Source organism: Passer domesticus, chromosome 7, assembly GCF_036417665.1.
Source record: "Passer domesticus isolate bPasDom1 chromosome 7, bPasDom1.hap1, whole genome shotgun sequence".
Classification (NCBI taxonomy): Eukaryota; Metazoa; Chordata; class Aves; order Passeriformes; family Passeridae; genus Passer; species Passer domesticus.
The window spans coordinates 57,896,413-57,922,842 of record NC_087480.1 but is presented as its reverse complement, the minus strand read 5'-3'; the positions used below and the strand labels follow the sequence as shown (position 1 = coordinate 57,922,842).

At 48.0% G+C, this 26,430-nt stretch overlaps 2 protein-coding genes and 1 non-coding gene across 11 annotated transcripts in view; 1 reads left to right on the top strand and 2 right to left on the bottom strand.

The window, feature by feature from the left end:
- The window catches only part of USP24 (ubiquitin specific peptidase 24), a 61,398-nt gene extending 45,110 nt beyond the window's left edge, over window positions 1–16,288 (top strand). The window contains exons 47-67 of one of the 6 annotated variants that reach the window (XR_010366585.1): window positions 258–377; window positions 770–993; window positions 1,419–1,543; window positions 2,128–2,269; window positions 3,160–3,310; window positions 4,326–4,421; window positions 5,074–5,177; window positions 5,262–5,375; window positions 6,098–6,194; window positions 6,412–6,528; window positions 7,163–7,255; window positions 7,554–7,656; window positions 8,530–8,631; window positions 9,085–9,198; window positions 9,454–9,519; window positions 9,791–9,857; window positions 11,820–11,898; window positions 12,457–12,532; window positions 13,254–13,340; window positions 13,802–13,912; window positions 14,055–16,288. Coding sequence is in view for 4 of the 6 variants with exons in the window: in XM_064428963.1 (XP_064285033.1) it covers window positions 258–377; window positions 770–993; window positions 1,419–1,543; window positions 2,128–2,269; window positions 3,160–3,310; window positions 4,326–4,421; window positions 5,074–5,177; window positions 5,262–5,375; window positions 6,098–6,194; window positions 6,412–6,528; window positions 7,163–7,255; window positions 7,551–7,656; window positions 8,510–8,631; window positions 9,085–9,198; window positions 9,454–9,519; window positions 9,791–9,857; window positions 11,820–11,898; window positions 12,457–12,532; window positions 13,254–13,340; window positions 13,802–13,912; window positions 14,055–14,117 (2,274 nt within the window). In the remaining 2 variants the exon portion in view is untranslated. Of the gene's footprint in view, window positions 1–257; window positions 378–769; window positions 994–1,418; window positions 1,544–2,127; window positions 2,270–3,159; window positions 3,311–4,325; window positions 4,422–5,073; window positions 5,178–5,261; window positions 5,376–6,097; window positions 6,195–6,411; window positions 6,529–7,162; window positions 7,256–7,550; window positions 7,657–8,509; window positions 8,632–9,084; window positions 9,199–9,453; window positions 9,520–9,790; window positions 9,858–11,819; window positions 11,899–12,456; window positions 12,533–13,253; window positions 13,341–13,801; window positions 13,913–14,054 lie in introns of all 6 variants that reach the window. The other 5 variants (XR_010366584.1, XM_064428965.1, XM_064428963.1 and 2 more) reach the window with 5 other exon arrangements.
- Window positions 16,289–18,258: 1,970 nt separating this feature from the next.
- On the bottom strand, window positions 18,259–23,974 carry PCSK9 (proprotein convertase subtilisin/kexin type 9). 4 transcript variants are annotated; one of them, XM_064428960.1, is made up of 12 exons: window positions 22,887–23,215; window positions 22,595–22,780; window positions 22,359–22,482; window positions 22,039–22,172; window positions 21,463–21,604; window positions 21,193–21,389; window positions 20,927–21,110; window positions 20,498–20,668; window positions 20,120–20,268; window positions 19,869–20,034; window positions 19,462–19,643; window positions 18,259–19,234 (listed from the first exon to the last, which is right to left on the bottom strand). In XM_064428960.1, the coding sequence occupies exons 1-12, from the start codon at window positions 23,016–23,018 to the stop codon at window positions 19,073–19,075; spliced, it is 1,929 nt and encodes a 642-aa protein (XP_064285030.1). In that variant the 5' UTR covers window positions 23,019–23,215; the 3' UTR covers window positions 18,259–19,072. The 4 variants fall into 4 exon arrangements, with proteins under 4 accessions (XP_064285030.1, XP_064285031.1, XP_064285029.1 ...); XM_064428961.1 differs by lacking the exon at window positions 22,887–23,215 and adding an exon at window positions 23,573–23,974 and having other exon boundaries at window positions 19,100–19,643; XM_064428959.1 differs by having other exon boundaries at window positions 19,100–19,643.
- Window positions 23,975–25,011: 1,037 nt separating this feature from the next.
- TRNAG-CCC (transfer RNA glycine (anticodon CCC)) lies at window positions 25,012–25,082 on the bottom strand. Its single transcript has one exon. It is a non-coding gene; the product is annotated as a tRNA-Gly (tRNA).
- Window positions 25,083–26,430: the final 1,348 nt, after the last annotated feature.

Sequence of the window (26,430 nt, the reverse complement as noted above, 5' to 3'; positions counted from 1 at the left end):
CATGGAAACCATGCTTAGATGCTGCTCACTCTTACTACATTGAAGGCAGGAGGTTCAATGCCCCTAACTCATGTTCTGAACTAAAAATTTAGAGGGATGGCAGGATGGGAAAGTTTTGTGCAACATATTGAGACGTATCCCAGTCATCCTGTGGACACCCTGCTGCCCATGGCTGGATTTTCACTGTGAGTCTCTAGAAGGATGCTGCAGATGGCCTGGGGTATCAGATAGAGGTGATATTCTTGTTTCTTTTCAAGAGAACTACAGTGAAGCGCACCTGCATTAAGGTCTTACCCAGCCTGCTGGTGATTCACCTGATGAGATTTGGCTTTGACTGGGAGAGTGGCCGTTCTATTAAATATGATGAGCAAATAAGGGTAAGAAAACTTTGCTTTATGGTGCCTTCCCCAGATACTTTGTGTAGTGGACTCTCATTCTTCCTATTCATTTTTCCTTCTTTTCCCCACATTTTGAGCAGAGATTTTGATTATGTGGTACACTTACAACATGGTAGTTCTACAGAAAATAAATGTTTTTCCTTAGAGCTTTCCTTGTTTGCAACATTCTTGGGGTCCTTTCAGAAAGCAAGGCAAAAAACCTCCTTAAAGAGAGTTTATTGTTTAACATCTGTGTAACAAGCATAAGTTGAAGTTCCATATTTTCCTTTGGTGTTCCCAATGTGGGAAGTATTGATACCATTCTGATAAAATTATCAGAAGCATGTACACACTGCAATGTCTTGATTAATCCAAAATATCTCTTCAAACAGTTTCCCTGGATGCTGAACATGGAACCTTACACTGTGTCAGGGATGGCTCGTCAGGACTCGTCCTCAGAAGTGGGGGAAAACGGCAGGAACACAGACCAGGGAGGAGGAGGAGGCTCCCCAAGGAAGAAGGTTGCCCCTACAGAAAACTACGAGCTCGTTGGTGTGATTGTCCACAGTGGCCAGGCTCATGCAGGGCACTACTACTCCTTCATCAAGGACAGGAGGTAACGGGCAAGAAGGTTCGTGGGGGAGGTTTCAGAGCTGTCTAAAGGCTTCTTGTTCTGGGAAGGTGCATGGAGCCATCCAGAGCTCTTCTGGAACCACTCTTCCCTTTCTCAGCACCTGTCATGAGGCAATGACACAGTGATATGGGACATCACAGAATAAAATTCTCATTAATTCTTAATGTACCTTATATTGCTGTTTGAAGGCTTCCTGACTTGCAGGTGCTGTGCTTTTCATAGTTTTAATCAAGGTTATTTTTTAGAATGCAACTTTGACATCAATTGAACTAAGCTCTCTTCTTACTGTCAAAACAAATGTGAGTTCAGGCTTGTCACTTCCAGGCTGTTCAGGATGGTTTGTTTTTTTACTGAGACAAATCAACTAACTTTGTTTCTGTTGTGTTTCTGTTCTGTTTTGATCACAGAGGATGTGGAAAAGGAAAGTGGTATAAATTTAATGACACCGTTGTTGAAGAATTTGATTTGACTGATGAAACCCTGGAATATGAATGTTTTGGTGGAGAGTATAGACCTAAAGTCTATGATCAATGTAAGCAGAAGTACAGAGTGATTTACAGTAGCTTCATATTTCATACTGATTTCAGTAGCAGCAGAGCTTAGTCCATTATAGGTACTTTGAGTTATTTGGACTAATGCTCCTTCAGAACCATTTTTTTCCCTAAAGCCTTCCCTTTACTGAAGGACAGAACAGCTTGTGTATAGCCTAATATGAATTGAGCCATATTCACTGTCATGCAGCACTTTGTAGACTCAATAGTAGAGATTGAATAACAAATTGGCACCTTGTTAATATAATTTAAAAAAAAAACCTAACCAAACATAAAACAGCTCTTATTTTAGGCTAGTGAGAATGACTTCATGGAACACTGTGTGGCATCATATTGCTGAACTTTCCAGTGTTTTAAGGAATCTATTCCAAGCACATTTCCAATATTCACCTGTTTCATAACTCAGACACTTTTACTCACTGACACAGACTGATGTTTTGATCTGACAAATTTATACTGCTGCAGTTCACATTACTTCAGTACCCTCAGTTTTGCTTTTATATAGGAAATGGGAAAGATACTAAACCTTGGAGGGCCTTCATGGGCTGCCTTTTGGTCCCCACAGCAAATCCCTACCCCGACGTGCGCCGGCGCTACTGGAACGCCTACATGCTGTTCTACCAGAGAGTGTCCGACCAGAACTCCCCTGTGCTGCCAAAGAAAAGCAGAGTCAGTGTCGTGCGTCAGGAAGCTGAGGACCTCTCCTTGTAAGTTCCTCTTGTATCCACAAAGGTTTCTCTCATATTGATACCTAGACCTCTCTCTGTTGGAATACCAGGCTCTTTCTTGCTCCAAAGTCAGGGCGAATAAAGCTCAGGAGGCGTTGGTTTTGAAGTCTCACTCTGAAGTTTATTATCCTTATCTGTTACAAACTCAGGAGATGTGAGCTCTTTCTAAGTGGATAAAATGAGATAAAATGGTGTCTATTCAAGGCTATTTAAGTCCCAATTATCTAATAAATAGTTGACATCTCTATTATTTATGCTTCTAACCCAGTTATGATCGCTCGAAGCCCGCAACACAGACATCTTTCACCCAATTAGAGAAAACCACCCAGATTCATTAAAAAGGAGGAAGAAGGTGCAAAAAAGACAACTAATCCACACCCAAAATTCTCCATCTTGGCTCCCCATATATCACCACATAGTAAAATCCCAATCTAAAATTTTTCACCCTGTGAGCTCACACAATGCTATCCAAACTACACACACACTGTTCTGTGCTGTCACTCAATTTTTGAAGCCTTTTCCAAGGTCTCAGGTCAAACAAGGTGTTTACTTAAGGGTTGGCACCCTTAAATTCAGAAAGCTCGAAGTTCTCAGCCATCAGAGTTCCAACATCTCTCCACAACTAAGAATTGAGTAATTACTGTCCAGCAAAGCAACGTATTGACCCTTTTGTTGTTTTGGGTTGGGTTTCAATCTTCTTGTTTATTACCATTATTGCAGCAAGTTCAAGCTGACTGACAGCCTCGAGAAATATTCAGGCTGTCCTCAAAACTGCCTTTAGACCACTCTGGCTGCAATGGTATTTTATAGCTAAACTATAGATTTGTTGTAGGATTTTTTTATTCACCTTCAGCTTGTTTATATTTCAGATCTGCTCCCTCTTCACCAGAAATTTCACCCCAGTCATCACCTCGACCCCACAGGCCCAACAGCGACCGTCTGTCCATCTTGACCAAGCTGGTTCGAAAAGGAGAAAAAAAGGGGCTCTTTGTAGAGAAAATGCCTGTGAGGATATATCAGGTAAAGCACACTGAAAAGTGGCAACTAAATTCTGCTGGTGTAAAATTTGAGCACATAGTGAGAGAAACATGGTAACTTTTAAAGGTTACCTCAAAGTAATTCCCTTGTAGGAAAACAAAAAAGCAATTCTGGATTCTGACATAAAGTTACTGACAAGCATTTTAGTGATGCTTATTTTAAGTTTCTCTGTACCTTCTCACAAAATTGGCTCATCAATTCTTTGCTTTGAAGAAACTGCAGGCAGCAGAATCAAACTTGAGCTCTGGCAGCAGTCAGGCAGGGACAGACAACAGCAGACATGCTTTATTTGGAGTACACTCAAGGAGCAGTGGAGATGATGGCAAATTACAGTGATCCTCAGGTTCTTGGGTTCACAAGAGTGTAAAAAGAGGAGGAGCAGTAAAGAGAGCCTGCATCACACACACAGGGAGAATAAACTCTGCAGGCTGTGCCTGTCCCTCCCCATGGGGTGTTTCAGGGCATCAACAGCCACTTTGGGCATTCTTGATCTGGGATTGTGTTACTAAATGAACTGAGCTTGGCTCAAATTTATTGAGAGTCTTTCAGCAAAATCTCATTTGAAAAAAGAAGGGCTTGGTATTTAAATACCTTATTGTGGCTGCAGCTTGTAATTACACCAGGACTCCTTGCTCTCTGCATCTAAATTTGTTAGGCAAGCCTTTCTGGTTTGAGGGGTGTTCTCTTCCCTTGTTTATTAAAAACAAGCAAAAAATACAATTTATCTGCAATTTCTTCCTTTTCTCCCTTAATGACCAAATTATTAAGTCCTTCATTTGCTGTTTTGTAATATCTTTGAAAGAAAATCACTGGTTTTGTACCAGATCTTCTAAATCTCCTGTATGTATTTTTCCCTCTGCTGAAGTAGTGATTCAAAAGGAACCAGAGTAAGTTTGACACTGATTTTTAAACACCACACATTTACATAAAAGATGAACTTTTAGTTAGAGAAGTGTATTTTGACAGCATTTTTAATTTTTTTTGCCTTCTTTTATAGATGGTGAGAGATGAAAACTTGAAATTCATGAAGAACAGAGATGTGTACAGTAGTGACTACTTCAGTTTTGTTCTGTCATTAGCCTCCCTGAATGCTGTAAGTACCTGGATTTTAATGTTAGAATGTTCAAAGTATGTTGGGTAAAATGCCCACAAAAGCTATTTGGGTCAAACCAGGAAAACTGGAAGAGAAGTGTTGACATGATTTTGCTTTTCCAGACAAGCTGTTCCTTGCCTCCAGTAATTTTGGATGCTGATGATAACACCTGCCTCAAAGCAAGCTCCAGCCTCCTTTTCTAGTACTGGGAGAAACATCATTTTGCCCCAGTAAAATTTATTTAATAATCCATACCTTTTATCATGATGCAAACTGAGCCTCTAGAGGGACAGAAATCCCTCTCCATATGGAAGGTCCAAAAGTTGGTGTTAATTACTTCAAAGTTGATAGAGTTTAATTGGTAATAGTTTCTTAATTAACATTTTCTAAATGGAGTCATAAACAAACAGCATTTATTAAATTTTTGAAATCCACAGATCTAGCTGGCCTTACAGCAAGTTTGCTCCTGTTTTAGCATATTTATTAAGTAGCAAAGTCAGCACTGGAAACTGACTTAGCACAGAAAAATGCTGTGGTTTGTTTTTTCCAAGTGAAGCAAATAACTTGAATAGAACATGTTGATGTGTTTAAGAGACAGCATGTGTGCTGCAGGCATCCTTTTGCTCTGGAGTAAATGTGATATTTCTTTCAGACTAAGGTAAAGCATCCCTATTATCCCTGCATGGCAAAGGTGAGCTTACAGCTGGCAGTCCAGTTCCTCTTCCAAACCTATCTCCGAACCAAGAAGAAACTCAGGTAAGGCAAGCAAGAAACATGGCTCAGTTTTGGGAGGTGTTTTTTCCTCCTGGATTACTGATAGTTGTCCCTGTTTTGTTGAAGGGCTGATACAGAAGAATGGATTGCCACCATAGATGCATTGCTCTCCAAAAGCATTGATGCTTGTCACTGGTTGGTGGAGTATTTTGTTGGGCCAGAGGGCCGGGAGCTTGTGAAGTAAGTCCTGGTAATTCTGTCTGAGGTGTTTTGTGTCTCAAGTGGGGATAAAGCTTCCTCATAACGTGATCTGGCCTGTACTGATGTATTCCCAAAGAGTTGACTGTGCACATTCTTTAAACAGACACTTTAGATATTTACTTTGAGTTGGGTTTTTAGTATTTTCTCTGCACAGCTTTCTGGGAATGTTGAAAATCAAATGCAGTGTGCATGGAGGAGGATGCAGGTGATGAATTCAGTGAAGGGACTTGGAATGTGTTTAAGTTTGTGTGGTCAGCCCTACAAGTGGTGGGAAAGGGGAACATGGTGAAAGTGTTGGGGTTAAGGCAAGTTAAATACTTAACCTGACAAGGATCACAGATGAATGGAAAGATTTTCTTCTTGACAAGCTAAGGATCACCTAACAGGTGCTTTGAAAACAAATTGTCGGAGATCTGACATGCTGAAAGAAGGGTAAAGAAAATGTTATCTTTTAATTTCCATTGAAAAACAACATCTTATGTGAGCTTTTAGAGCTTTTTTTATTTAAATTAATAAATATATTAATAGGGATATTATAGGCCTTACTACAAGATGGAATATGTAAATGCAAGTTAAAGCTTACCCACAGAAGTACAGTACAAAATGTATCTGGACTAAATAATAAACACTAAGCACCACATTTAATCACAGCAGCTGTGTGTACATGTTGAGTCTTTGCAGCTTCACCTTTTCTCTTCCAGGACTTTCCTCCTGGAGTGCAGTGTGAGGGAGGTGCGAGTTGCTGTGGCCACTATCCTTGAAAAAACCCTCGACAGTGCCTTGCTTTATCAGGAGAAGGTCAGTGAGTGTCACCTCTCTGCAGACATGCCCTTGCTTGGCTCTCCCTGGTGCCTCTTGCTCTGTTTGCAGAGCTGTGTGAGCTGATCCTGCCTGGAGCTCTTCATTTATGGAACATCTTAATGCTCATCTCTTCCTGCTCAGGAGGTGTTTGAAACCCTTTGGGTTTTTAAGAAGTAGACAGCTCTTTTAATTCCAAGTATTTTTCTTTTTGCAGTTAAAAACTCTACATCAGTTACTGGAGGTGCTACTTGCTCTACTGGATAAAGATGTACCTGAAAACTGTAAAAACTGTGCTCAGTACTTTTTGCTATTCAATAACTTTGTACAGAAGGTAAGAAAACATTGTTTTCTCATGGCTGTTTAAATTTTGAAAGGCATTAATAATGCAGCTAGTGATCTTTATTCATAGAATGGTTTGCAGCACAGTGAAACTCAAAACTTTTATTAGGAGTAATTGGGTTTGTTTTGTTTTGTTTTTTTAAATAAATGGCTTTGAATAATGGATTAGGATAAAATCACAAAAGTGTACCAGTGGAAGATGTCATTTCCAGCATCTGAATTTTGGTTGTCTGTTTTGAAGGGTTATATGGGGTTGTTCTTAAAAAAAATTATATGTATGTATATATATATATAAAAAATCAAGCATTCAGGATTTCTATTCTGTGGGGAGCAGAATAACTGACTGAATTTACTATTTCTGTTTCTCTATTCTTTTTGCCTTCTTTTTTTCTTGTAAGACATTTGTTGTACATCTGCTGATTCTGCTCTGGTTTGTGTAATGTGCTGTGTAGAATGTGCTGTAAAGAGACAGCTCTTTAGCAGTTTATCTCATTGATCTGTGGTGGGATATTATGGGGATTTCAGAGTGGAAAATCAGGTTTTAGCCTGTGCATTTTACTTTTGCTTTCTTGAGCACTAATTCTTCACCTGCACAAGAAGGTAATTTGTTGTTTTTGTCTTCACAGCAGGGAATAAGGGCTAGCAGTCTTCTCCTCAGACACTCTGCCCTGAGGCACATGGTCAACTTTCTCCTTGGCCCCAACCGGCAGAGCAATCAGGTACAGGCCATCCCCACGTTTTTTATGTTTAAATTATGAATAAATACTTTTCATGTGGTAGAATAAACAAATCCTTCAATTATTCTGTAAACCTCGTGCAAGTGTGAGCCCACCTATGTGTAGTTAGCATGGGAATAACTGTTTTGGCAGAAGTGAACATGATGTTTTTGATAATAATAAAATTTTTACCCACTCCAAAGTATTAGACCATGGTGGTGGGCTGTGAGAACATTATTTTGGCTTAAGAAAGTTGATTAAATAAACCAAAGGTAATTAAATCTGTCTTTGACTCAAGCAGAACCGCAGGTGGAGTTCAGCACAGGCGCGTGAGTTTGGATATCTTCACAACACTGTAGCACTACTGGTCTTGCACTCTGACGTCTCCTCACAAAGAAATGTTGGTAAGAATTGTGGTTTTGTCTTTTGGTGCCTTGGCATTTCAGTTACATTGATTGGGAGTAACTTAATATTAGTGAGGAAAATACAGTGATTTTGAATTGAAGGCAGAAATGGTTAATACAAGTTTGATTACTTCTGGTTTTGCTGTAAATGTATTGAGTGGCAAACAGATAGTATTTTGGGGGGATGGAAATCTTGTTACTAACAGTTTTGTGCCTTCTTCCCTTCCCCTATGCCTAAAAGGTATTTCCTCATGTGAGTGAATTGAGCTGTGTTGTTGGCTGAACAGACTCACAGGCAGTATTTTGTTTAGACTTGTGCTGTCTTTTGCTAATTTAAAGGGGAGTATTTAGACTAAGCTACTGAATAACAAACAATTAAACACTCGCCCAGTTACCTCTTACAAGAGGTGGAAATATCCAAATAAAGTTAATAAAGGAATAAGTTAAAGTCTTTCATTTCCTGAAGGAGGAATTTGACATTGTCTTTTTAAAGAATAACTTCATTTCTGTCTGAGGTTGAAAGCAGTCAAAAATCAAAAGGTAACAGGAGAATTATATTCTGGATATGATGAATGCGCAAGAGGGATTGGGAGTAAAACTAAAGCTCAAAGTACTGATAGTCTGTGGACATTTTGCTTCGACCTTCCTGCACTTCTTTTGTCTGCTGTCACTAAAATCAGTGACACTTCAATGTGCAAGAGATTTGTTAGTTGGAGTGGTAGCACACAAGCTATAAACTAGTTGAGATGAGTGTCATGAGGGGTTTCATGGTGCCAAATGAGCAGCAGTGTCTTCAAGGTGTGTTAGAACAAACTAATCTATGAGTGGATTGTTTTTGTATTTGCTGTTATAGCTCCTGGTCTCTTTAAGCAGCGTCCACCTCTCAGCATCACTGCTTCAGGGCCACTTCTGGCACTCCATGAAGAAGTGGAAGCCTTGCTGTTCCTGTCTGAGGGAAAGCCCTACTTAATGGAGGTATCTGTTCTAAATTCTGCCCTGCTTGAACCTAAAAACTTACCTGATGTATTCCTTTGACAAATCCTTTCATGAAAAACACTGAATATCCAACACCAGTGGCTATTTTGGGCCTAAACAAGAAAGCACCTTTAGTTTCTTGTCCTGTTCATATTCGAGTGTATCCCTATGTTTTGGGGCCTGGTTTTATGCACATTTTGGCAGGGCCTGTGCAGTTTTTTACCATGTCAAATTCAGGTGCTACTTTGAGTGGATCTAACTTAATGGATGATGCTTGACCCTTGGGAGGCGAGCATCAGGAGCTGAAGAAGTGCTGTGCGAGCAGGGGTTCAGCCTCCTGGGCCATGCAGGCACTGGGGAAAAGAGCTGCATCCTTCCTGGGGAGGACAAACACTGTGTTAGAGATGTATTTTCTGAAGGCAGCTGTGTGTGAAGGGTGTGCTGTGCCCACAGGTGATGCACGCGCTGCGGGAGCTGACGGGGTCGCTGTCGGTGCTCATGGAGATGGTGGTGTACTGCTGCTTCTGCAACGAGCACTTCTCCTTCACTGTGCTGCACTTCATCAAGGTACACACAAAGCCAGGACAAGCCTGTCCCATAAGTGTTTCTGCCAGGGTTTGGTCATCCTGTGTCTTGTGCATTGTAACAGCACCCCAGAACAATCAGTGCAGTTTGTTGGATTTGGAGGGGCTGTTGAGGTTTAGATTTTCTTAGGCCTTTACTGTTGAAATTAATAAATTTTCAAAAATCTGTAAAGCTGTCTTGAAATTCTTTGCTTAACCAGCTTATTTGGCTATCTAAGTAACTTTTTCTTACACACAGACTCAACTGGAAACTGCTCCGCCTCATGAACTGAAAAACATATTCCAGTTACTCCATGAGATCCTGGTATGTGAAGGGTAAAACTTGTACAGGATAGATTTTGTGTTGATGTGTAACAAAAAGGGTTGGCACTGCACTGGTAATTCCAACATCCACACATATTTTACTCCTTCAGTTGGAAGTTTTATTACTTCCTAAATTTCTGTCTTCATAATCCAGTGACACATGAAACTTCAGTCTTACTTGTTTTGCCTGTGGGGGTGGGTAAAACCATTCCATAGAATAGATACAGCATCACACACAACTCACCTAAGTTGATGTTTTTCTTTCCTGGCAGGTTATTGAAGACCCATTACAAGTAGAGCGCATCAAATTTGCCTTTGAAACTGAAAATGGATTAATAGGCAAGTAAGCCAGTGGGTGAACACTCCTGTCTCCTACTGACCCTCGTGGTGGTGGTGGTGGTTCACTCCATCTCCTGGTTCCTAATCCTCCTAAACTGTTCTACTTCTCAGGGAAGAAAAACTTGACACATTTGATTTAGCCACTGTCACTCCAAAAATGCTCTAAGAAAATCCAAAATAAGCACTGGAATGTTATAGTGACAGCAAACTAGAAAGGAATTGAACTGGGAAAGAATGCTAACTCATTTAAATTAGGGGAGATCAGAATGTATGTGTAATGTGGGGGGAGAAAAGCACCTCTGATTACCATAACAGAGGAACTGTTTGAATCCTGTAACCTTAACATTAATTTTTATTTCCTCCATATTTCAAGAAGCTGCCAGTCTTTTTGTTTTGTCAGCATCCTAATTACCATAACAAGAAACTGGTTCAGCCCTGCTGACTGCAGTAGAGCCCCTCACTGGGACAAGTGGCTCCCACCTGTTGCTGCTCATACAAAGTGTTGTCTCTCCATTAGATAGAAAACTTTACTGAAGTCAAGTTACTGAAGCATTCAAAAGCAACAGAAAAAAAGAAAAACCCAGAAGTAATAAGATATAACTTACATAAAGAAATAAGTTATTTCATGTGCGCCAGGAGCAGCAGCTTTGGTGTGTAAATGAAATGTGGGGTTACACAGAGAGCCCCTCTGATGGGTAATGCACCTTGAGCAGCTCTTTCATGGCTGTTTGGGTGAGGAGATGCTTCAGATTGTGGCTTTCACCTTCAGTTATTTTGGATTCTGATTTATTGGGAAGGAGTATTTAGCTTTGTTCTTTTCTCTCATCGGTGCTCCTCTGTTTAGTAGTTTCCATGTGGGGCTGATGGCAGAGAAGGAAGTATGCAGCAGTGTAAGAGAATAGCTAAGTGATTATTTTAATTTCTGGATAAATTGGTCCCAGTTGGACCAATTCTGTGCTGTAACTTGGGCAATACATGACCTTTTTTCCTCTGCAGAGGAGAAGTGCAAGTGTTCAATTGCATTTTTATGTTGAAGGCTTTGAGAACTGCCCTGAGGTTTGGGAGTGAAAGTTGTAGTTTTACCTTGAAGTTTCCTCACAACAGCATTGAACAGCATCCCTCACACTGACTGGTTTTAATCCAGGAAAGGGAAATCAGCACATAATAGGTTTTGGTGCTTCTTAATAGGATGTTTGTGCATAATTTGTAGTACAGCGGTGGTGTAATTTTTATCATTTGTTCTGCCTCAACAGTATTAAAACTGGCAATTTGCAGTTCCCAAACAATTTCTGCCAGCTTTAGAGCTTTCACTACAGTGTTCTTTGCTGACTGCTGTGGACAGAGCAAATTTGAGTAGCAAATCTGATTGGGGCAGCTCCGTGGAAATCTTTGTGCTTCTCCTCAGTCAAAGAATTTTGTTAAAGAGGTGGGAATTCATGGTAGAGAAAACTTCCTGGTAGGAATGGCCTGGGGTTTTGCCCGAGTCTCCCGTGGAACAGTTTCATGGCTGTTAAATTCAGCTATGCTTGTTTATGTGGAGAAGCTTTAAACATTCCTCTGGCTTTGCAAACTTTGATCCAGGTGGAAGCTGGTGATCTGGTTCATTTATGGGGTTTCAGACAATTTTTTTTTCCTTCAGACAAATGTAACCATAGTGATTATCTAACATAGAATGGATTATAGGGGAAGAATAACTGCATTAGGGCTGTTTAAAATTCAGGTACTGCGTTTGAAAGATCAAAGTGAAAATGCAGCAGTTCTATTTTTAATCCAGTAGAGTTGTGGAAGTGCTCAACACTACCAGCACTGACAGCAGTGTGTTTAACACAAAAACTCATGCTAACATCTGTAGAAACAAAACCTATTCCCTAACTTAAAATTTTAGCTTTGTCTTTGTTTCCAGACTGGCTGGTACATGGAAATGTGGGTTGTGGTTTCTAATCCACGTGTTTCTCCCCACAGCCTTGATGCACCACAGCAACCACGTGGACAGCAGCCGTTGCTACCAGTGTGTCAAGTTCCTGGTTACTCTGGCTCAGAAGTGAGTAAAGGTTTCAGGGTTTAACTCATCCCTGCCTTGGGTCCCTGTGACTATTGTAAAACCTGCTACTCCTTATTTTAATCAGTTTTAGCCTTTGTTACTAGTGCAAGGTCTTGGTAGTACATTAAGTGAAATCTTTACTGATTGTTACCTGAAGGGATTTCTCAGGTAACAAATGCTAATTGCTGTTTATAAAGAAAAAAGCCATTCTGCACAGCTGGAGTCTGACATTAACACCAAATAAACATAGGGAAGCTATTCCAGAGTTTTGCAATATTATGAGCCCTAAATTCTCTTTGGTTAGAACTTGGCATATGTCCCAATAAAGCATAATTCTGAAATATGTGAACCTGTGGGGTAGACTGCTTTGAGTGAATTTTACTAAAATTACTGCTCTTGCCAATTCAATTATCAACAGGGCTGTAGAGTTTAAGTCAGTTTGCAGTGATAACAGTGCACACAGAGGGCAGCAGTGCAATGAGAGAGGAGTCTTTGTATTTTTTTGTGTTGTCCAAAATGCATTGTTCCTGACTAATGAATATAATTTCAATTCCCAAGGTGCCCTACTGCAAAAGATTACTTCAAGGAGAATTCACACCACTGGAGTTGGGCTGTGCAGTGGCTACAGAAAAAGGTAATTTGGCTGTAACAGGGAAATTGCCACTCATTTACAACAATAATCATGGATGGATAATCTCCATCCTCTGCATGGCTCTCTGAGATGGCTCTAAAGACAAAATACTTCATTTTTTGCAAGGACTACTTGGATGCAGCTAATCTGATGCAATGCCAGAACTTCAGTAGCCCCCCACGTGTTTCAGGCATAAATGCATTTACAGTGAATAAAACCAAGTGTGAATGGTTGCAGTGATTATTCTTTGCTATGTGGGAAGCTTTCAGTGCCACTGTATTCGTGTTGGGAGGCTTCAGCTTTTTTAAACAAGCAGTTTTCCATTGCCTGTGTGTTGATGCAGGAGAATGTTTAAATGATTGGATTCCTTACAGAATCATCACAGCTTTGCACAAAGCACAGCTGTCGACTGATAGAGCTTTTCCTCCCACACGTGTAGTGTTTGTTCTTCCCTCTAAACTCAACATAGTTTGGCCAACATATCTTTCATAAATATCCAAGGGCACTTTGGAAGCTTGGAGCTCAGCAGGAGTTGGTTGCTGGTTTGCAGCTGAGGGACAGTAACCTTTGTGGCTGCATTTAAAGTGTCTGTGCCCCAGATCTCCAGCTCACTGCCAGAGCATTCAGGAAGCTTGTTCCAGTCTTAGTTCACCCACCACCACTGAGGCTTTACACAAGTAAAAATCAAATGGCAAATGTATGGCTTTCTTGGCTTTTTATGCAGATGTCTGAACATTACTGGGCTCCTCAGAGTAACGTGTCCAATGAAACATCCACTGCAAAAACCTTCCAGCGCACAATTTCAGCACAGGTATGTGTCAGTCCTGGCAGAGGATGTTAAACTTGCTTACTTCTTTTCCTGGAAGCATCTTTGGGTTTGGCAACTTTAGTCACCATCCCTGTAAGTGTTCAAAAAATATGTGGATACAGCGCCTGAGGCCATGGTTTAGTGGTGAGCATGGTGGTGGTGCTGGTTTGGCAGTTGGACTTCATGATCTTAAAAGGTCTTTTCCAACCTTAATGATTCTGTGATATTTCAGTGCACTTCAGGCTGAAGCCTTTAGAAGCTCAGTTGTTCCTGGAGAAAATTAACCCTTGAATGATATTAGTGAATGCTCACAGTTACCTGTGGTGACTTGGCTGTCTCACTACAGCAGCTATTGTTGTTTTAAAACAAGAATAATAAAACAACAATAATTCTAAAAAATAGTAATTGTGAAATTAAGGGATTACCATGACCCCTGACACTCTCTTGGACTGTTTGCAACTCAGGACACTCTGGCCTATGCCACGGCCCTGCTGAATGAGAAGGATCAGTCTGGAAGCAGCAATGGGTCAGAAAGCAGCCCTGCCAATGAGAATGGAGAGAGGCACCTGCAGCAGGTAAAATAAGGGCAGATTTACCCCCTGGTGGTGCCTCTGTGGGGCAGCTGTCCCTGGGGTCAGAACCATCACTGACCATGCTGTGAACAGCTGTGCATCTCACAAAAGTGACTGTGTCCTTCTCTCCCTGTGTGTTTGAAAGGGCTCAGAGTCTCCTATGATGATTGGGGAGCCTAAAAGTGACCTTGATGACGTTGACCCTTAGAGGAGATCCCTGTGAACACGAGAAGCAGCTCAAACATTCAATGCCTGGTCCCTGCTGGAACTGGAGTCGTGTTGCTGATGCCATTGGGAGTCTGGGGGAGCAGTGGCTTCACAGGACCAGAGGAGATGCTGGAGGAGGTTGTTTCCCTGAAAGATAAAAGCATTTTTAGTCACGAAGGCTTCAGATCAACAAATGCTCTACAAAACTGCATCTTCACCTGCAGTAGCTTGTGACAGTCCAAAACACCGAAACCAAGTTTGTCAAGAAGATTTTATCAAATACACAAACGCTAGTGGTTGAATTTTTATGTGAACATTAAATGAGTGAATGTAAAACTGTTGCTTTTCTGTGATGCTGCAAAAAAAAATTTCTTTTGGTTTTTATACAGGAAAAAAAAAAGAAACAGACTGCCCTTATGTATGGAGGGCAAATTTTTAATCTTTCTGATAATATTGAATAGGAATATTCAAATTTCTGTAAAGATGTGTGATGACTTACATTTCATTGTAAAATATTAGTTAAAGAATGGGTTTACATAAGGACTTCTGTATTTAATATGTCTCCCTGCTAATTTGTAAAGCTCTTGATGAGAAAGATCAGCAGGATTGCTCTGTACAAAGAGTGATTCCTTACTGAATGATTTGGTAAAGGAGCTCTGGAATGAGTCATCTTTCCCAGTACCCTTCCAAAAACCCTTCAGACAGCTGGGAAGGGCAGTAAAAGAAAAGCTTTGTTCTCTAGGTATGCAAGCATTTATTATTCAAGGATGTTGGTGAATTAAAAAAAGAAAAAGTTAATGAGTTGTTTAAAAGAAGAAAGCACTTTAAGAAGGAATTCTGTTGCAGTTTTACTCATTAAATTTTTTTAACTTTTGGAGACATATTGAATAAAATGTAGTCTCAGTCATGGATCTGCAATCACTTGCTTATGCTTTGAAATTACTGAGAAAGTTGGTATTGGTTGTATATGATGAATAATTCCTTGAGTGAGCTGGGAACACTGTTGTGCAGATTTTAGAGCAATTTTAACAGAGGGAAAGAAAGAATTGGCTTTATTTGCATTTTCACTTGACCAGGCAATGTTTAAAATATCACAGCTCTTTTAATTTGCTCACAAATAACTGGAAACCAGTTCGGATGATTTGAGCACAGTTTTGTTTTCTATGTCAAGTGCAGTTCAGTGATTTCTGGCTCTGGATTCAAGCTTCTTTTGTGCCAACTAACTTCATCTTTTGTACATTTTGTGTTTGTCACATTTTCTGCACTGCTTTTTGCCTTTATTTATGGATTCTGCCTTACTTTTAAAAAAAATTATATAAACAAACATGCACAGAAACGGGGGACATCTTAAGGAGTGCCTGGGTACCTCCAGAATAGACAAATTTGCCAAGTTAAAGGCACAACCAGCCAAAAAGTGCCTTTTTTTGTTTCTTTTCACACGCTGCTGCCAAAACACAGAGCAGCAGCCAGCTTTTCACTGTTGTGCACTAATATTGAAAGTAACCAGTCATTTCACTGTCGGAAGGAACCTTGGATGTGATGTCAGCTGTACAGCTTTATAACTTATTGTGGGGTAGGATGGATGGCAGGGGGGCACCGTAGTGAATCTCTCACTTTCCCTTTTCCAAACATCTTCACAGACACAGGGCAGAGTTAGCATTTTGTAAATGTTTCTGATGATGTGCTGGGACGTTTTAAATGTGACGCACTTTAAATTAATTTGGAATTAATCATTTCTCACGGGCACCCCCCTTCCTTCCTTCCTTCCCCCACCCCCAAATGCTTTGGTAACAGGCCATGAATCTTCCCAAGGAGTCAGTACACAGCGGTGATGGGAAAAGCTGGTCATGTTCCCATGGGTTGGCACCACTTGTCACTTCAGGTTCCTGTTATTTCCTATGGAAACAACATCCTCGATAGCCCAGGCCCAGGGAAGCATTGGTGGGAATTGCATCAGGATGGCTCATCACCGCTGTATACTTGAAACCAATACAAACTTTTTCACGGTTCTGCTCACGCTTGTACAAAGTCAGTGGTTATAATTTGCAATAAGATGATATTTGGTCACTTATTTTTGTTTCCAGCTGCTGTCATTTGAACCTGCTGAAGATTATTTTTTGGAAAATAGAGTTCGACAAAAGAAAAAAAAAAACAAACTAGTTTTTGTGTAAATTGTGATGCATTTATATGTTGTAATTTTTACTGCCAATCTTTTTGGATGAAAATGTTTTTATACAGCTTACAAAATGTTCAGTGAGGAGCAGCCACAGCCTGCCTGTGAGCGCTCAGGGAGATACTGTCCAATTAATGCATAGACATTTGGCACTGGAAAAATAGGCAGTCTTGATGAACAGTCTTGGGATTCCTGGTCAATGGAATAAAGTTATTCCTTTCACAGAAAACTAGTGTAATCTTTAGACTGTGCACACGCTGCTACACTCTGGTCTTGTTGATCCTCTTATTCTGAACCTCCTGAACCAGCCCTGTGGATGCTGAGCTCCTCAGGGGTGCCCTGATTGCTGTTCTGGCTCCTCTCCAGAGTCAGGGGAAGCAGCTGGGTGGCCCTGGAGCTGCCCTGCTGTCCATCCTTATGCCACAGCACGAGCTGGGGCTCTGTCACATCCGTACCTCTGTGCAGCTCCTCCTGACCCCAGCAGAGTGATTTACCCTGGCCAGGCTCACAGTGGATTAGAGCGGATTTTGTGTGTCAGATCCGAGATTTGTGGGTGAGCTGGGTGTGAATTCATCCTGCCTCCCACAGGGGCAAGGGCCAGAGGCTGCACACGGAGCTGGTGTTCCATCACTCACTTATTTGGGAACCAGGAGCTGCAGTCTGGGTGCCATCCCTGCTCTGCCTTTGCCCCCTGCTCTGAGGACAAGGACTTGGACTTTTCCAGCCTCTCTCTCCCCTGGTGGTCCTGGGAGCATTGGCTGGGCATTGCAAAGTGCTGCCAGGACTGGGATCAGCGTCCCTGGGATCAGCATCCCTGGGATCAGCCCTGCTCTCCTGACTGTCAGAGGCTTTTCCTCCTACCCACCTACGAGGCACAAAGCAAGGGCTAATCTTTTAATATTGTTTCCTTCCACCAGGCTTATGAAGGCTTGAGCTGAGCTGGGGAAGCTCTGTCTGGCTTATCAGGCGTGGAACATGCTCACACCTTGTGCTGGATCCTCCCCTCTCACAGGGCAGGCAGCAGAGCTGAATTCCTAATGTGTGTTTTGAGAGGTGACAGCCCAAAGAGCCTGCTGAAAAATCACCCTCGGTGTCAGAGCTGTCCAGGAGCTCTCAGGCTGACATCCCTTTTTCTTTTCTGCCTCTTTGTGTAAAATTTAGGTTCCAGCTGAATGAAATTATGGGCTGTAATTATGTCCATGTTATGTAATTACATGTTTAGATTAGGGTTGGGCTTTTGCCAGCTTTAGTTAACAAGTTAGAATTAGTTTCAACCTTTCAAAGTGGTGTTTTGTGCTGGGTTTGTCTTCCCTTGCCAATTAAAGCCGGAGTAACGGAGCTGCAGGGGGCTTTTGAGCTGGGAAAAACACCCAACCCAGCCGAGTCTGACAGCTTAACCTGGAGCTTGTGGGATCAAACTCTGGGGTTTTTTTTCATCTATCCTCAGATAACACCACAAAAATTGTATCTTGTAGCACCAGGAGGCTGCTAAATACTGAGAGAGAAGTGAGACCCAGCTTTGGTGGCTGCTGGTGCTTCTCAGCCTTTCCCTGCAGTTGGCATCTCTCTGAGCCAAGCTTTGTCTCCTTCCTGGGGCTCCAGCCCTTCCCAAGTGAGGGAACAGCAGCAACCCAAGTTCAAGGGCACATTCCCAAAGCTGGCTGATGTTTGTTTCCATAACTGGAAGCTTTTCCTATGCACTACTGTTGTTAAAACAAACTTCTGGTCTCGTGTGTGTGGGGACAACACAGTCCCAGAGCACAACCCAGCTGTGGGCAAGGGTGCCAACTTCCAAAGGTGCCAGTTGCCATCCAGGAGCACCTTGGATCCCAGGCAGGGATCAGATCCCACGTGGGGGCCTGGGGCTGCTCACTGACAACACAAATTCCCTGCTGGATGGATCCCTTCCCTCTTCCAGACCAGTTCCCCAGGGAGATGTCAATGAAGGCAGACAAAGGACCACAAGAGCACAGGTCTATGAATTTTATTTTAAAAAGACATTTATAAAATGCTCATTTATAAAACTCCAAATAAATATTTAGGGTACAAATGTGAAAACGAAGGTGCTATGAAAGCTTTTTCTTTTTTTTTTTTTTAGGAATTACAGCCTCCTACAGTTCTATGTGTCTGAAACTGTTAACACATAACACCAGCAGATCATTAACTTTGACTCAACAACAAAAAAAAGCACTAATGAAGCAGGAGCTGACTGTAGCAATGCAGATAAAAATCTAATTAACCAAGCAGGCTGTTTAAACTAAAGCCCTTACACTTGACTCAAAAGTAAAGAAATCTCCTAGGAATACGCTGAGGCAATTATAAAACTGCCCAAAAATGGCTAAACTAAGATTTTCCAAGTGCTAAGCAGCATTAGCTGGCAACTAATGAGCAACTAAGCAGGACAGGAAGAAGTGATCCTCACAACACATTTTTCTTTAAAAAGTGGTGGATTTTTGCTATGTTGGGTGACAACAGCACGGCTTGTTCTGTCAAGGTGTTTGTAGGAAGACATGGCAGGGAAAGGATTCTGGGATGACTCCAGTGATGGGACAGAGCTCCAGCTGCTTGGGGGGCGCTTGGAGAGCTCTTGAGGAGCCACCCTGGATGCTGGCCCTGGATCCTGACCCCGCTGTGTGCGAGGGGAGTTTGGTCATCAGCAGCATGGATTGTTCTGGAAACCCTGGAAAGGCACCGAGCCAGGGACCAAGCCAGGGACACGCTGGTCCAGCACGGGCTCCATCCCTGCTGTGCCACAGGAGCCACCCCTCCAGCTCAGGCTGTCCCTACTGCCGGCTCCGGCAGCAAATGGCCACGGCCGAGCTGCTGCCAGGAACGGCGGCTGCCACGCAGGAATTGTCCTGGGCGTAGGCTCCCGTGGAGCCAGGGCTCTGGGACAGGGAGTTACAGCCCGTCAGCGTCCAGCCATCCTCACAGGACACTGTCACCTAGCGGGGAGGGGAGGTCACCATCCACGGGTCAGCAAAGGGCCAGGGGCTGCCCCACGGCTCAGGGTGTGTGACTCTGTCACCCAGCTGCACAGGGTGTCCCACTGCAGCTGGGGACAGCAGGGAAGGCTGGCATTGGGATAGCCACACCCAAAAGCCATCAGGGTGGCAGAGGGACAGCAGAGACAGAGACAACAGCACGGCAGAGGAGCGTGGCCCATCCCTACCTTCCCCTCGTGTTCCAGGGCCACGTGCTCCTTCAGCCGGCACTCGAGGCTGGCACTGGGGCAGCACAAGGCGTGGGCCATCCCCTCTGTCCTGCTGGCACAGCGGCTGGGCCCCCTCCCCAGCCCCTCCACGGGCCTGCCACCAACACCCAGCGCCACGGACGGGGAGTGGAAACTGCACCCTGCCCGGGGCAGAGGGGATGCTGGCACAGGGCAGCCATGGCAGCATCCCAGGGCACACATTGGCACCAAGGATGAACCTGAACCTTCCCCCCTCCATGCATACAGCACATGCACCCTTCCCCTGCCACCCCAGCAACCTTTTACCCCCACATCCCAGAGCTTTTGTGGAAGAAACACCCCTGTCCATCAGGCTCAGAGGTGTGTGACCCCGTGTTGGGTGTTACCGGTCAGCACGTGGTCTCCTGGCGAGCACTGGGCCCCCTGGGTCCCGGGGGAGCTGGCCTGGATCCGGCACTCAGCCCTGGGCCACGTGCAGCACCTGGCGATGGCATAAACCCCCTGGCCCTGGGGGGCATTGAGGGCCACGCACTGCTTCTGCCCGTGCTGGTCCTGTGCGAGGGGCAGCACAGCGTCACCGGGGCTGGGGGGCTGGGGGCACCCTGCGGGGGCAGCAGCTCTGCCCCGCTCTGCTCACCTCCACCTGCTCTCCCAGCCGGCTGCCGCTGCGGGAGAAGCTGGAGCAGCTGAGCATCTCCTCGGTGCCGGCACAGCGAGCCACGGCCCTGGCGAGCCGGGAGAGCCCCGAGCGCGCCGACCACACCGAGCGGCAGAGCAGCGGCTCCTCTGCAACGGGGCCGGGCGGCAGGGGGGGACAGCCTCAGTGCCACCCTCAGTGACACCCACACACCCTCAGTGCCACCCTCAGTGACACCCCCAGTGCCACCCAGCACCCACCGACCAAGCTCCATCTCGCTCATGGATGCAGCCAGGCTCAGCCGTTCCCGGCACAGCCCTTGGGACATTCCCTGCTGTGCCTTCACCCCGGCGCTTTTTTTCCTGGCAAGGTCCTTACCAGCCGCCAGCCGGGCGGGCAGCCCTGCCACGCTGCTGGGTGTCTGGAGGCGCTGCTCCTGCGGGATCCAGGCCGTGTCCATGGCGCTCTTGGCGGAGAAGCGCAGGAGGCGCTGGCGGAGCTCGGCCGGGCTCAGCCGGGGCTCGGCGCTGAGCAGCACGGCCGCGATGCCTGCAAGAGCCCCGGAGGCCGCAGTGACAAGCAGAGGGGACAGAGCCACCCACGCAGCGCTGCCACGGGCAGCGCGGCTCCAGAGACGCGGCAGAGGCATCTCCGCAGCCCATCGCCCACACAGCGCTGCGCAGGCTGCGTGACACAAACCAGGGGAGTCAGGGAACACAAAAACCCCAGCTCAGGCACGCCTGGAGCCCTGTGCCAGCACCAGCAAGCGGAGGGCCGGCCCCCCCTGCCCCTCAAAGCGCAGCTCGCCTGCCACATGCGCGGCCGCCTGCGACGTCCCGCTCCGCGCGGTGAAACACGTGCTGCAGTCGCTGGAGGCGCCGACGATGTCGTCCCCCGGGGCGAACAGGTCCACGCAGCGGCCAAAGTTGGTGCCCAGGGTGCCGATGGAGGCAGGCTGGTCCTGGCTGTCGCTGGCACCGACCGTGATGACCTGGCGGTGAGAGCGGAGCACGGCAGGGATGGCGCGCCCAGCCCAGCCCTCGCTGAGCCTCGGGGGCTCCCCGCAGCCGCACCTCCGGCTCGGACGCCGGCGAGTAGAGGCAGGCATCGTCCTTGTAGTTGCCGGCAGCCGCCACCACGACCGCTCCGGTGCGTGCCAGCCGCCGGCAGCCCGCGTTCAGCGCGGGGCTCCGCGCCCCGGCCAGCGGCAGCAGCACCACCCGCGGGGCGAAGGGCCGAGCCTCCAGCGCCCTCCCGACGAAATCCAGCGCTGCGAGCGACAAAACACCATCGCGGGAAGCCCCGGGAGGGACCCTGCTGCTCTCGGGGCGGGGGTCACTCACCCTTGAGGGTGCCGCTGACGGTGCCCTTCCCCTGGCAGCCCAGCACCCGCAGGCTGCGGATGCTGGCGGCCCTCGCCACGCCGGCGTCGCGCCCGCTCAGCACCCCGGCCACGTGCGTCCCGTGGCTGTCACACTGGCTGGCCTGGCACGGGCACCGCAGTTTCATGCCCCAGCCCGTTGCAGCAAAGCAGGTTTGCAATCCCACAGCGTGCCCCCCACCCCCTCCCACCTTGGTTCTCTCTTACCCGACACACACCCTCACCCGTGCTACCCTTACCCATGCTGCCCTTACCCGTGCTGCCCTTACCCGTGCTGCCCTTACCCATGCTGCCCTTACCCGTGCTGCCCTTGAACGCTTTCCCAGAAATTGCCAAACTCAGCCATATCTCCAAACAGACCACCCTGAGGGTCCCAATATCCCCCAGGACCACAGCTCCTGTTGCCCATCCTGCCCAGCATTTTGGTCCGGGCCAAGTGTCTCCCTTGTCCTGGAGAGCCTCGCAAGCCTGGCCAGGATTTGGTGGCTGCAGGGGTGTGCTCTGGCCGGGATGCAGCACGTGGCACCTCAGGACTCACCTGCCTGTGTAAGCGGGTGCCATCCTCCTCGGGGATGCTCTCGAAGCCGGTCACGGTCACCCTGCCCTCGATCTCCCGGTGGCTGCTCTGCACGCTGCTGTCCAGCAGGTAAATCTCGGCCAGGTCACCTTTATCTGCCAGGGGTGCAGCGGGGGAGGAAGGCAACCATCATCACCGTCAGGCCACCTGGGCTGCTCCAAAAATGCAGCTCCAGACCCACAGCACCATGGGGCGGAGAAACATTCCCTCCCCTCAAGTTAAGGAGAGGGAACCTGACTCTTCCTCAAAGCGTCGCCCCCCTCGCACACCCCAGCGCTTACTGGGAGGGCTGTAGGCTCCCGAGCTGGGCTGCGGCGGCACGATCCTGCCCAGGTTCCAGGGAATGCTCTGCGCAAAGACGTAGGCATCCTCCTCAATGTACTTCACGTGCGGCAGCTTCAGCGCCTGCGGGGGGGACACAAAGCTCCCGTTTCCCCCCAGGGCAGGGGCTCCCACTCCCACCAGCGCCCACCGCAGCCGCTGTCCCTGCCACGACCCTGTCCCCCGCTCCACGTACCGTGTCCAGGACGTGGCTGCTCATCCTCACCAGGAAGGCGGGCAGGAGGTGGAAGACGTGCAGCAGCCGTGCCGGCTGTCCCCGCCGAGCCGCCCGGGCCTGCAGCCGCCGGGCCGTGCCTCGCAGCTCGGCCCCGCTGCCCGCCCGCAGCATCACCACGTAGCGCCCGGGCAGCCGCCAGGCCGCCTGCGGGGACACGAGCACGGGGCTGGGCTTCGGGGGACACACACACACACACACGGGAGCGTGGCTGTCCGGGAGCGTGGCTGTCCCCCCACCCCGCGCTCCTCACCTTGGCGGCGCGATGGAAAGCGGCGGGTCCCGGAGGGGCGGCCCCGACGGCGGCTTCCCCCTCCTGGGCCGGCCCCGGGGCCAGAACCAGCCCCGCCAGCGCCAGCGCCAGCGCCAGAGCCCGCGGGGACATCCCGCACCGACGGGAGGAGCCGGGACCCTCGGAGCCGGGACGGCACCGGCGGGGACCCCGCGAGAGAGCGCCGAGGGCCGGAGCGCACCCGCGGAGCGCAGGAGCCGGAGCGCACCCGCGCAGTCCCTGAACAGTCCCGGAGCGCAGTCCCGTGCGCACCCGCGCAATCCCTGAACGCACCCGCGCAGTCCCCGTGCGCACCCGCGCAATCCCTGAACGCACCCGCGCAGTCCCTGAACAGACCCGCGCAGTCCCGGAGCGCACCCGCGCAGTCCCCGTGCGCACCCGCGCAGTCCCGGAGCGCAGTGCCGGAGCGCACCCGCGCAATTCCTGAACGCACCCGCGCAGTCCCGGAGCGCACCCGCACCCGCGGCTCTGCCGGGGCTCAGCCGGGCGGGTTGAGCATTAACGGGGCCGCGGGGAGAGGGCAAACGGGGCCGCTGCTCGCCCCGAGTCCCGGCGGGTCGCTGGGGGCTCTGGCGAGCAAAGCGCAGCCGCTCCGGGACTGTTGTCAGAAAGGGCTGAAAGCTTTAATGTGCCTCCCACTGCCTCACCCCGCGAATGATTTCCCGTGAAATCCTCTGATCCTGTTTGGGCATTTTTTACAGAGTCGTCACACACGGCAAATGCCCTTTTTGCGGGATGACATCGGCGCTTTCCCGCGGGTCTCCGCGCCGCTCCCACCTCCGCCCTCCCGCAGCATCGGGATCCACACTGCCCCGCATCCCCGCGACCTTCAGCAAACCCCCTCCCTGCTCCCGGCTTGTCAGGGAAACAGGAATACATTTGTGGGTTTGGCTGCTTTTTTATAAGCTCCTCAGAGGTTAAATGTTTATATGGATGCACATGTTTTATACAGATGTGTGTGTTTCGTGTGGATGTACATGGTTTGTATGAATATATGTTTTACATGGTGTACATGTTGTAATTTTGTGTATTGTTTCTATGCATATATGTGTTTTACGTGGATGTGTGTGATTTGCATGCACCTGTATGTTTTAAATAGATGAACGTGTTTTATAATTATGTGTATGGCTTGCATGGACATTAAAGTTTTATAGGGATGTGCATGGTTTGTATGGATGGGTGTGTTTGATATGGATGTGAACAGTTTGTAGGGGAAATGCTGATTTTTTAATGAGACCTCAAGTGGGAGCCTGACCTCTGGTTCAGGTAACTGCAGGGACACCAGACCCTGCTTGTCACCCCTCTGCTGCAGGGAGCTGACACTGAAGGGGTCAGCGTCCAGGACACTGATCATGGGATCGAGCCTCACTCCTGATTTTTGGCTCAGCCTCCTCGGTCCTGTGAAGTCCCACCACGCACCACTGGGGCCTCAGGAGGCTTCTGAGACAGCTGAGCACGGGGGGACCCCGTCTCAAGGGGGACAGCCTCCCCCTCCCTGCAGCCTTTCCCTGCTTTTTTCCACAGGGAACAGTCTGTGTCCCGGGGCAGGATGGAAGGAGCCCAAAGAGGAGGGAGGGGGTGGCAGAGGTCCCCAGTTCCATGTGTATCCCCACGTGCTGAGGAACCATGGAGGTCTTGGAAGCCTGGGGAGGGATCGGGCACTGCTCTCACACTCCACGAGTGGGTATCTGCAGAAAGCTTATTTTTTTTCTTAATTGAGAATTATTCAGAAATAGCCCAAAATTTGCACCTTGTGCAGAAGAGCTCTGTTTCAGTCCTGGCTCCCTGTGGGGCTTCCAGCGTGTGTGTCTGTGTAAATGGGGGGCTCCTGTTGAGGGGGGAGGAAGGAGAGAGCAGAGGAGGCATCAGAGATCTCAACAAGGAGGAAGGGGAAGGGTTCCTAAATCCCTGCGGGGGAGAAATGGGGCTGCGGGCGGGGCGGGCACAGCGCTGGGTGCGCTGAGCCGAGCATCCCGCCGGTAAAAAAAAAAAAAAAAAATTCTCCCAGAACTTGGGAGGCCTCTGTGTGTGTCAGCACCTTCACAAGGAACTACCACTACTCAGAGACGCGGGAGCAATCCTGCGCTGCACCAGCCGGGAATCGAACCCGGGTCGCAAGAATGGGAATCTTGCATGATACCACTACACCACTGGTGCGCTGCTGCTGCCACCCCCGCGGGTCACCAAGCCCGGGACATCCCCGTCCCGCGGGTGGCACCGCCGGGGTCCCCTCCCGTCCTCGGCCGCCGCCGCGGGTCCCCGCGCAGGGTGACACGGGGGACAGCGGGCTTTTGGCAAAAATGAAAGTGAGTGCCAAGGCATGAGGTCGGAACCTCTTCTGTGAGGAAATTCCGGGAGAGTGTTCAGCTTGGAGAAGAGAAGGCTCCAGAGAGACCTTGGAGCCCTTCCCAGCATGGAGACTACAGGAGAGCAGGGAGGGGCTTTGGATGTGAAGCTCGGCACAGTTTTCCCAGGGAAGCATGGATGCCCCATCCTTGGGCATATTCAAGGCCAGGCTGGACAGGCCTTGGAGCATCTGGTCTGGTGGAAGGTGTCCCTGCCCATGGAGGGGGCTTAGAACAAGATGATCTTTAAGGTCCTTTCCCAGCCCAAACATTCTGTGGTTCTATAGGTAAAACCTTCTGGGTCTCCACCAGATCCCCACACTGCACAGGAGCAGTGACACAGTGACACCCTGCCCTGGGCACCCTCTGAAACTCAGTGAGGCATGGCTCCATCCAGACAGCATTCCCAGAGCCACCGCACTGCCCCACCCTGGGAAGGACAGGCAGGAGCTGAGTCCATGCAATCAATCTGGTAATGCTCCCCCTGGAGAGCAGCTCACAGCCCTGTGCCGATGTTTAGCCAACACTGGAGCCTCCACTCCCCACCCTCCTGTTGCCCATAAACACCCCGATGCTCCCTGCCCTTCTGCCTGGCTGCTTTGGTGACACCAAGGAGAGCCAAGGGTGCAGGAGTGTCACAGGGCTGTGACAGCCTTTTCTTGCACACCCTGCCCTGTACCAAGCACTCCTGGGTGGCAAGGGAGCACAGGAACATCCCTGCAGGGCTCTGTGCCCCATCCCCCTGGGGTGCTGGGCACAGCTCTCCCCACTTTTCCACTCGGGGGGCTGCAGGGTTTTTAAGCTCCCTTCCAGCTGAGTTCTGTGATTCCATGGAATGTGCTGAAGTCTCCTCTGGCAGCAGACGTGTGCTCCCAAGCCTCCTGGGGCCCTGCCAGGCAGATCCAGCCCAGCTTTCCCAAAACAAAGCTGGGGACTCTCAGCATCTGTTGGATGCTTTGATCCAGACCCAGCTGCCCTGGCTCAGCTCAGCCTCACAGATCCCTGCAGGGCTGAGCAGCCAAAGGTGTGATTCCCCCCAGCTCTGCCCTCTCTGTGTGCTGAGACAGGCTGTGGAGGGCCCCTGGGCTGTCCCTGTCACGGTGACAAGCCAGGCTGAGATCCACCCGTGTGGTTTGGGACAAGCACCTTTTATTCACAGA

Coding starts and splice junctions, on each gene's coding strand:
- PCSK9 (XM_064428959.1), bottom strand. CDS start 23,018: ATGTCCCCGCGGGCTCTGGCGCTGGCGCTGGCGCTGGCGGGGCTGGTT. Junction 22,781..22,886: donor CTTTCCATCGCGCCGCCAAG/GTGAGGAGCGCG, acceptor GTGTCCCCGCAG/GCGGCCTGGCGGCTGCCCGG. Junction 21,605..22,038: donor GCACCCGCTTACACAGGCAG/GTGAGTCCTGAG, acceptor TGCCCGTGCCAG/GCCAGCCAGTGTGACAGCCA.